General features: G+C 45.8%; 1 protein-coding gene across 1 annotated transcript in view; it reads right to left on the bottom strand.

The window, feature by feature from the left end:
- Positions 1 to 1,797: 1,797 nt before the first annotated feature.
- Positions 1,798 to 11,172, bottom strand: part of LOC138370475 (uncharacterized) — a 63,256-nt gene continuing 53,881 nt past the window's right edge. Inside the window, exon 2 of the mRNA XM_069334844.1 lies at positions 1,798 to 1,892. Within this exon, the coding sequence (XP_069190945.1) occupies positions 1,798 to 1,892 (95 nt within the window). The remainder of the gene's footprint in view (positions 1,893 to 11,172) is intronic.

Here is an 11,172-nt window from a genome sequence, read left to right as displayed (position 1 = left end):
GAGCTTTCCAATTAAGCTTGGTTAATACATAGAGCAGTACTATGTATCTAACTTTTATATGCCATAAGGAGATATTTTTTCATCTACAGGTTTATAAACCATGGAACTGCTTACCCACCAGAGCCGTAAATGCCAAAACTCTGCCGAACTTTATTATCCAGTTTGAGAAAATATAATCAGGACAAATGGGGGCGGGGGAACATTTGACAAGTCACCGGCTTCCTGTCCTAGTCAAAGCCACTAGTATGTTAGTGGTCTTTTAGGTAAATATAAAATTTACCCGAGTTCACAATCTCTCTAATGGCCTGGACGGGGACAGGATGCCAGCAGCTTGTCAAAGGTTCCCCTATAGATATCTGATTAATGCAGGCATCATGTTAAATAAAAGCTTATCTATGGTCGCAAAGAAACCTTTATAAAATATAGTACTGATACAAATAAGAAAATCAACACACCAAATTTGAAGTTGAGGACAACACGGTCCTTCGTAACATCAAAGTCGTCGTGGAACCTGATGGCCAGGTAGAATGCTTGTCCCCGGCGAAGCACTGGCTTGGCTGCTTCTGGGTCAAGCACAAGATCAAACTTAATAGTTCTGTGGGTTTCGGCATTGTCTTTGATATACCAGTGGAGACGGTCAACTGTGTTGCCAGAGGTGGGTGCTGGAAATAGATTATTAACAATTTATAATACTGTTGATTCATGCTGACCAAACCACACACTAGAAAGTGAAGGAACGACGACGTTTCAGTGTGTCCTGGACCATTCTCAAGTCGATTTTGATGAGGGAAGGAGGCAATGACAATAAATAGGCAAGAGAGAGGTGAGGAGAAGAAACTCTTATAGGAAGAAAATGCAAGGCAAAGGGTACGAAAGGTAAGGTGAAATAAAAGGGATAGTAATAGGAATAAGAAAGGGATCGTAAGAGAAAACAAGGGAAAGGAAAAGAAAGAAAGAAAGAAAGATACGTGGAAGGGCCAGCTTATGTTATGTCATGTCTGTTAGAAAGTCTAGAACATTAGAGTATATACAGTGAAAAGGAAGAGTCAACAGCAACAAATGCAGGACTCAAGTTCATGTTGGGTACGTTGTGTATCAGAGCTGATTCAACAAGACGGCGTCTGTGTAGAGTAGAGGCAGGAAAGATTATTTTGGAGGGAAACCAATCAACAGCATGATTAGAATCCCTAACATGACAGAAGAGAGCATTGTTTGTGCCTGCAGACTTAACATTGTTGTTACATAATTTGCAACAATATGTCCAGCATAAGAAGAGTAAAGAGGGTAAATGACAGCTACATTATGTTCTAAACATTATGATTTATGTAAATGAAAGATTCCTATAAGGCAGCAATTATTTAGTACATGGGAGTATGGGAGAAGCATCAACCCTTAGATTTCAACTTCCGTCAGTTGATGTATAAGGGTCTAACCGATTGTGGCTTCAACGATAATAGATGTGTTTCCACAAAATATACTTATGAGAATAACCCAACTACTCACCTGTGAAACGAAATTAACAACGTTTTTGTTCATACTGGGCCCTTATCAAGATGTGACAAAGAAGAGTGGGAAGGAGCCTATATGAGGCAAGAGGGGAGATAAGGAGAGGAGAGTGATGAGGTGAGTGGAGAAGTCAGGCATGAATTTGAGCTAACATATAAATCTGAGCTAAGGTTTACCCTGCCATAGTCAATTGGTGATCACGAATTAAAAATATTGTTATACAATCAAAGCAAATTTTAAGTGACATGCAAAACAAAATATTTTTTTGTATTACGTTTTTCAGCCACTACTTCATCCTGCCTGCGTCTCAGGAGGTGGCGAGCGTAGTCGGTCTGTAGTCGGTTGAGGCAGGTGTTGTAACTGTAGCAAGTGAACATCGTGGTCACCTGTTGGTCAACAACATCCAATTAAGAACACTAAACAATGTAACTAATTTATCAAGATTGTAATTGTCTTAGATAAATTAAATTTACAGATCAATTCCTAGAGGGCTGTAACAGAACCCATGGGCACCACACAAGAAACAAATATCTTTCGATATTCCAAAGTAAAAATGCTCTGCAAATTAAGGGTCTCAAAATGTGGAATGACCTCCAAAATCACATCAAAGACTGTTCTTCTCTCAACCAATTTAAATGAGAAACTAAGAAGAACCTTCAGAAAGACATAGCTGCTTTTGGAGAAAGTTCAACACTGGGAAACAGAAATCATTCCAGGAACTAAGTCGGCTTTCATACCAGGAATGGTTGAGGGCCACAGGATTAACAACACTGGAAACCAGGCATGATAGGGCTGATCTCATTGAAACTTTTAAAATACTGAATAATTTGGAAGATATTGACCCAGACAACTTCAAAAGGTCAGATGTAACACAGACAAGGAACAACGGTTTCGAGCTCAACAAGCCATAATGTAGGACAGAAAAAAATGTTTTCTCACCCACACTGTTTTAAGCCCACGTAACCGTCTACCCGCCGAAGCCGTAGCGACCTGTTACCGCCCACGGAATGAGTATGAGGTCCACTACCACTACGGGATCGGTATGGGGTACACCACCACCCACGAGAGGGGGGGGGGAGGTATTGGGTGCATAATAAAAGTTAAGGCGGTTAGTGTTGTTGATACAGATGTGTTCAAATCATGAGAGTTTGTGGAAGTAAATCCTGCAAAATCAATTTGTGAAGAAAACTGGGGATTATTAGGGCAAGAAGAGTTTAAATTAAATATAAATGATTTAATAACTTGAGATGTACACAGGAGAGTAATTAAGATAACGAAAGAGGTAAGAAGCCAGTATGTGTACGTATCATTGTCTGTTGCATAATATAGAAGAGACCCTTGAGACCAAACAGGATTCCATAGTGGAAAGAAGACAAGATGTAGGAGAGTAGGCCTATCATGATGGATTCTTTGAAAAAGAGGAGTGACAAGTTAATAAATGATAGACACGTGCATAGTGAGAAGTAACACTAAACTACTTGCAGAAAAGGAAATGTGTAATGAGATATGCAATGTGTGGGTTGGATACGACTTAGTCGACTTAGATAGATACTTATAAGACAGCACTGGGGGAATCATATATGATATTCAAATCGTAGTGTCGAGAACAGGAAATCCGTTAGGTTTATCGAGGTCTCCCATAGGCCACCAACTAATCTTCTCTAGGATGCAACCCACAACAGTTGTCTTTCTCCCAGGTACTTATTTATCTCTTAGTGGGAATCGAACCTGGGACCATTCTACTGTGAGCTTAATATGGCAAGCACATATAAAGACGTTAGTACCTGCCATGAATGTGTTCAACTGCGGTACTCTAATTCATGAATGTTAAAGTAGATCCAATGCTAACGAGCATAAGAATACTGAACTATCTAACTACTACTCTGCATCAGTAAGGTCGGTGACCCCGCAGCAGCTTCTAAACACAAACACATCTGACAACAGCATTAAAACACGACAACAACTTCCATTAACTAAAGCAAACGTCAGTGCTAGAGTATCACTATTGCTTCCCAGCCAGCCATGAATGTCCCCAGACCTTCCCGCTCCAGGAAGAAAATAGCCGGCAATGAACAGGGTTGCAAGGGTAGGCAGCTTCACCGGTGGGGGCCAAGATATTGCATTATGCCTGCGGATAGGCAGGTTCTCTGCACTGTCCATGTCATATATGGCTTCCTCAAAGGCCTCCGCACTGTCCATGTCATATATGTAGGCTCAGGAACCTGTACATTAATAGATTGACAGTTGAGAGGCGGGACCAAAGAGCCAGGGCTAAACCCCCGCAAGCACATTTAGGTTAGTAAATTAGGCAATTAGGTAAGTATATGTGGCTTCCTCAAAGGCCTCTGCACATTCCGTCTCGGTAGTAGAGTTGGGATCGTTTTCGACTCACAACCGGAAATCCCAGGCGGAACAGAAACGGTTGGGCAGGGATTCTTTCACCTAATGCACCTGTTCAGCTAGCAGTAAATTGGTACCCGGTAATTAAGTGTTGTGAAGGTTGCATCCTCCACAACCAAGTGTTGGGGGGGGGGGGGAATCTGATTATAAGGCTTTTTACATACACACACAGGCTTCCTGTCTCCAGACACAACGAATTATTATTTGTGGCTTCTTGACAGGAAGAGAGAAATACCGTCCAGTTGTAGTGTTGCTCGCCCAGCTGAAGAGGCACACAGACCACACACAACCTTCGCCACTCACACTTGTGATCAATAATATAATGAGAGCCTTCCGTTGAGGCTGTGACCGTTGAGTGCACATGGAGAAAGGGGGAAATGGAGAATAGACATATATTTAGATGGACGAACGGAGAAACAGACAGACGGACAGACAAAGCAACGCCGGGGAACTTGCCCCGCCCCCCTCCATTTATAATAAAAAAAAAATAAACCTTTATGTTCAAAAATAGACCCTCGTTGCTTTCAAGCTTCAAATCTATATAGATAAAAATGGAAATGTTCGTTTGTTCAAAATCGCTAATCTCCGAAAGTACTTCATTGATTTCTTTGAAATTTTTACACAACGTTCCATTCACATCCGAGCTGGTTTTTATATACATACTATATAGATGTTACGTCTGTGATGGAAAACCCATGCTTTTTTTATAACTGTGTTTTTCATGTGTTTTTCATGAGAGGGAAATCTTTAAAACCTCTTTATCGATTGCCTTGAAATTATGACAAATTGCAATCAAACAGGTGCGTGTTTTTATATACTTACTATATACATGCCTCACCTGTGACAGGAAACAACGAAATCTGTTGGATGTAAGAGCAACACACGCTGTAATCTCCGAAAGTTCTTCACTGAGTGCTTTGAAATTTTGACATAAAGTTCCATTCGAATACGTACGTGTTTTTATATACCTACTATATAGATGGTCTTTACCTGTGACAGGTAAAGACATGTTTTTTTTTTTAAACAGCGTCATCTGTTGCACGTAAGAGCAACACATGCTATACTAAATATGTTACGATTTCATCAATGTTCCCGATTGCATTGATGAATTGAATTTTCATAGATTTCAATTTATTTTAATTTTGATTTAATTATTTTGTGTGACATTACGTTGAAATTGAGCAGTGTTGTTTACCATACCGTTCATTTTGTTAGTATAAGTATAGATGCCACACCTGTGGCAGGTAAAAACATTTTTTTTAAGAAACATCGCCATCTGTTGCATGTAAGAGCAACACAAGCTTTACTAAATATGTGACGTTTTCATTTCAATGGTTCTGATTTCATTGATAAATAAAATTTTAATTGATTTCGATTTATTTTCCTTTTAATTTAATTATTTTGTGTGACTTTGCATTGGAGTTGAGCTGTATTGTTTACCATATCGTTCATTTCGTGAGTATAGTTTATTTTTCTATCAAATAACTTCAGATTATTTGATGTTACCAATATTCTGATGGGAACATGAGATCATTAGGGAATGCATTGGACGAGGGAGTGGGGAATGGTGGGAAGAACGAGGGGACGGGAGTGGTGGATGGTGGGGAGGACGAGGGGACGGGAGTGGGGGATGGTGGGGAGGACGAGGGGACGGGAGTGGTGGATGGTGGGGAGGACGAGGGGACGGGAGTGGGGGATGGTGGGGAGGACGAGGGGACGGGAGTGGTGGATGGTGGGGAGGACGAGGGGACGGGAGTGGTGGATGGTGGGGAGGACGAGGGGACGGGAGTGGTGGATGGTGGGGACGACGAGGGGACGGGAGTGGTGGATGGTGGGGAGGACGAGGGGACGGGAGTGGTGGATGGTGGGGACGACGAGGGGATGGGAGTGGGGGATGGTGGGGACGACGAGGGGACGGGAGTGGGGGATGGTGGGGAGGACGAGGGGATGGGAGTGGGGAATGGTGGGAAGGACGAGGGGACGGGAGTGGGGGATGGTGGGGAGGACGAGGGGACGGGAGTGGTGGATGGTGGGGACGACGAGGGGACGGGAGTGGGGGATGGTGGGGACGACGAGGGGACGGGAGTGGGGGATGGTGGGGACGACGAGGGGACGGGAGTGGGGGATGGTGGGGAGGACAAAGAAACAGGGGAGAGGGTAATGTTGGGGAGGACAAAGAAACAGGGGAGAGGGTAATGTTGGGGAGGACGTGGGGGACAGGGGAATGGGGAATGGTTTGGAGGCCGAGAGGACGTTGGACAGGGAGATGGTAGGGAGTACAAAGGGATGGGGGAATGGTTGGGAGGACGAGGGAACGGGGGAGTGAGGAAAGGTTGGGAGGACGAGGGAATAGGGGAGAGGGGGGGTGGGTGAGTGGTGGGAACAACTGGGAGACAAGGGAAGGTTGATGTTGCTCAGCAACGCATGAGCCACAACAGTGTGGCCGGGTACAGCTAGTAATTAATAATATTTTATTTATTAAATATACAATTGACATGTTAAATATTATTTTCTTGATGCTGCAGCAAATTTTCTATCACTGTCAACTAGGCTATATACTGCCTACATAAACTTCCACTAGAGCTTGTTTATGTAGTGATTTGTTCTAGCAAATTACACCCAGCACATGCCCAGACATTTATAAACAGACCTTCTAAGAAGCAAGTTGGAGAAGGAATACAACGTGGAATTTTTCAGCTCGTAGCCCGCGCCATGAATTTGGTGGAATGCTTAGTTCTCTTTTGTTTGGGCGGCATGAGCAATAGTACACCAAGAACTTCAACAAAATCTTGTAAATCTGAGGCAAAGTGAAATCGACACCAGTAATTCCATTTATCATCATACAATCTTGTAAGAGGAGCCACTCATCTATGGATCTTCCAATAAAATCAGCAGACTTCTAGATGTTACTACTGCTCGGCTTAGACTCGGTTACAAGTATCTCGGAGAATTCTCATTATCTGCTGATGTAGACTTGACCAAATGTAAACTGTGTCAACAAAATTATTCGCACACCCTCCGTCACTATGTGATGGAGTGTGAAAAGATAAGAGAATTCAGAAACAGTTCTATAACAAATGTCCCAAAGATGTGTATATATTTCAATCAAAATTATCTGCTGCTAGGAACTTAGCCAAGTATCCCCAGTTAACTAATTATAGGTAGTAATTAAGTGACTGTAACCTATCCACCGCTGCCCACTGGATGGGGGGCGGTGAGTAGGACAAACATATAAATTGTGACACCAGCTCTCCACGTATGTCAGTTGCTTAATTTAGAGACTGTACATGAGGTTGGTCTCGAGCTCATTGATGATGTGTATTGAATTTTGTAACTACATCAAAATTGAAACTTGTTTAGCTAAATGAATGAATTTAGCTAAATGGGGTTCAGTCCCTGAGCCCATTATGTGCCTCTGTAACCCTTTCCACTACCGCCCACTAGATGGGTATGGGGTGCATAATAAATAAACTAAACTAAAACCGGGTGGGATGACAACACTCGCGTAGCCCAGGTATGGCGGGCCTAAACCGACTGTGGCCGAGGCATGGCGGGCCTAAACCGACTGTGGCCGAGGCATGGCGGGCCTAAACCGACTGTGGCCGAGGCATGGTGGGCCTAAACCGACTGTGGCCGAGGCATGGCGGGCCTAAACCGACTGTGGCCGAGGCATGGCGGGCCTAAACCAACTGTGGCCGAGGCATGGTGGGCCTAAACCAACTGTGGCCGAGGCATAAGGGGCATAAACCAACTGTGGTCGAGGCATGGTGGGCCTAAACCAACTGTGGCCGAGGCATGGTGGGCCTAAACCGACTGTGGCCGAGGCATGGGGGGCCTAAACCGACTGTGGCCGAGGCATGGCGGGCCTAAACCGACTGTGGCCGAGGCATGGCGGGCCTAAACCGACTGTGGCCGAGGCATGGTGGGCCTAAACCGACTGTGGCCGAGGCATGGTGGGCCTAAACCGACTGTGGCCGAGGCATGGTGGGCCTAAACCAACTGTGGCCGAGGTATGGTGGGCCTAAACCAACTGTGGCCGAGGCATAAGGGGCATAAACCAACTGTGGTCGAGGCATGGTGGGCCTAAACCAACTGTGGCCGAGGCATGGTGGGCCTAAACCAACTGTGACCGAGGCATAAGAGGCCTAAACCGACTGTGGCCGAGGCATGGTGGGCCTAAACCAACTGTGGCCGAGGCATGGGGGGCCTAAACCAACTGTGGCCGAGGCATGGGGGGCCTAAACCAACTGTGGCCGAGGCATGGGGGGCCTAAACCAACTGTGGCCGAGGTATGGTGGGCCTAAACCAACTATGGCCGAGGCATAAGGGGCCTAAACCGACTGTGGCCGAGGCATGGTGGGCCTAAACCAACTATGGCCGAGGCATGGTGGGCCTAAACCAACTGTGGCCGAGGCATGGTGGGCCTAAACCGACTGTGGCCGAGGCATGGTGGGCTTAAACCAACTGTGGTCGAGGCATGGTGGGCCTAAACCAACTGTGGCCGAGGCATGGGGGGCCTAAACCGACTGTGGCCGAGGCATGGTGGGCCTAAACCAACTGTGGCCGAGGCATGGTGGGCCTAAACCAACTGTGGCCGAGGCATGGGGGGCCTAAACCGACTGTGGCCGAGGCATGGTGGGCCTAAACCAACTGTGGCCGAGGCATGGTGGGCTTAAACCGACTGTGGCCGAGGCAAGGTGGGCCTAAACCAACTGTAGTCTAGGCATGGAGGGCTTAAACCGACTGTGGCCGAGGCATGGTGGGCTTAAACCAACTGTGGTCGAGGCATAAGGGGCTTAAACCAACTGTGGTCGAGGCATAAGGGGCTTAAACCAACTGTGGTCGAGGCATGGTGGGCCTAAACCAACTGTGGTCGAGGCATGGTGGGCCTAAACCAACTGTGGTCGAGGCATGGTGGGCCTAAACCAACTGTGGCCGAGGCATGGTGGGCCTAAACCAACTGTGGTCGAGGCATGGTGGGCCTAAACCAACTGTGGTCGAGGCATGGTGGGCTTAAACCAACTGTGGCCGAGGCATAAGAGGCCTAAACCAACTGTGGCCGAGGCATAAGGGGCTTAAACCAACTGTGGTCGAGGCATAAGGGGCTTAAACAAACTGTGGTCGAGGCATAGTGGGCCTAAACTAACTGTGGCCGAGGCATGGTGGGCCTAAACCGACTGTAGTCGAGGCATGGTGGGCCTAAACCAACTGTGGCCGAGGCATAAGGGGCTTAAACCAACTGTGGTCGAGGCGTAAGGGGCTTAAACCAACTGTGGTCGAGGCATGGTGGGCCTAAACCAACAGTGGCCGAGGCATGGTGGGCCTAAACCAACTGTGGCCGAGGCATGGTGGGCCTAAACCAACTGTGGCCGAGGCATAAGGGGCCTAAACCAACTGGGGCCGAGGCATGGTGGGCCTAAACCAACTGTGGTCGAGGCATGGTGGGCCTAAACCAACTGTGGCCGAGGCATGGTGGGCCTAAACTAACTGTGGCCGAAGCATTGTGAGCCTAAACGAACTGTGGCCGAGGCTTGGTGGGCCTAAACCAACTGTGGCCGAGGCATGGTGGGCTTAAACCAACTGTGGTCGAGGCATGGTGGACCTAAACCAACTGTGGCCGAGGCATGGTATGCCTAAACCAACTGTGGTCGAGGCATAAGGGGCTTAAACCAACTGTGGCCGAGGCATGGTGGGCCTAAACTGATTCTGGCCGAGGCATAAGGGACCTAAACCAGCTGTGGCCGAGGCATGGTGGGCCTAAACCAACTGTTGCCGAGGCATAAGGGACCTAAACCAGCTGTGGCCTAGGCATGGTGGGCCTAAACCAACTGTTGCCGAGGCATAAGGGGCCTAAACTAACTGTAGCTGAGGCATGGTGGGCCTAAACCGACCGTGGCCGAGGCATGGTGGGACTAAACCGACTGTGGCCGAGGCATGGTGGGTCTAAACCGACCGTGGCCGAGGCATGGTGGGACTAAACCGATTGTGACCGAGGCATGGTGAGCCAAACCGACCGTGGCCAAGGCATTGTGGGCCTAAACCGACTATGACCGAGGCATATAGGGCTTAAACTGACTGTGGCCGAGGAATACGGGTCCTAAACTGACTGAGGCCACTTATTAGGCAAATCGGGCCTTGCATAGTAGGCTGAGAAGTGAGTTCTGGCTACTAGGTACGACATATATATATATATATATATATATATATATATATATATATATATATATATATATATGTCGTACCTAGTAGCCAGAACTCACTTCTGAGCCTACTATGCAAGGCCCGATTTGCCTAATAAGCCAAGTTTTCATGAATTAATGTTTTTTCGTCTACCTAACCTACCTAACCTAACCTAACCTAGCTTTTTTTGGCTACCTAACCTAACCTTACCTATATATATAGGTTAGGTTAGGTTAGGTAGGGTTGGTTAGGTTCAGTCATATATCTACGTTAATTTTAGCTCCAATAAAAAAAAATTGACCTCATACATAGTGAAAAGGGTAGCTTTATCATTTCATAAGAAAAAAAATATAGTAAATATATTAATTCAGGAAAACTTGGCTTATTAGGCAAATCGGGCCTTGAATAGTAGGCTGAGAAGTGAGTTCTGGCTACTAGGTACGACATATATATATATATATATATATATATATATATATATATATATATTCATATATATATATATATATATATATATATAATATATATATATATATATATATATATATATATATATATATATATATATATATATATATATATATATAGGCATTATATATGGTGTCTGACATAGGGAGGGTCTGGTCTACCCCACTACCACGCTCACCAGGGGCTCATGGTGTATAATACACATAACAGTACTTTATCATTCAACAGGTTTCCTTGGTGGAGCCGCTGCCTGTAGCCAGGTTAGTCTCACGACCGCCTGATCAACTAGGGTTGTTGTTGTGTCCTCCTCGAGTACTCCTACGGTCACCACAAGGGTTGTGGTCGGGCAGGTGTACAACCTTCCAGATGATGAGTCACAATAACGAGGCTCAAGATATACAAACCTGTACACGTCTGTACACGTGGGCTGGGCGGTACCCACCAAACACACACCGAAACTACGACGTTGGTACAACGTTCGAACAAGTTTCAACACCTCCTAACCAGTTATAACAACCAATATAGCAAGTTGTAACAACGTTCTAATACGTCATAAATACGTTAAGCCTAGATGTAACAACTTTATTATAAATTGTAACAAGCGGAAAATAGAGACAG

This window comes from Procambarus clarkii, chromosome 32 (assembly GCF_040958095.1).
Source record: "Procambarus clarkii isolate CNS0578487 chromosome 32, FALCON_Pclarkii_2.0, whole genome shotgun sequence".
Taxonomy (NCBI): Eukaryota; Metazoa; Arthropoda; class Malacostraca; order Decapoda; family Cambaridae; genus Procambarus; species Procambarus clarkii.
The sequence above is the reverse complement of the archived record's forward strand: the minus strand, read 5'-3'. Positions and strand labels throughout refer to the sequence as shown.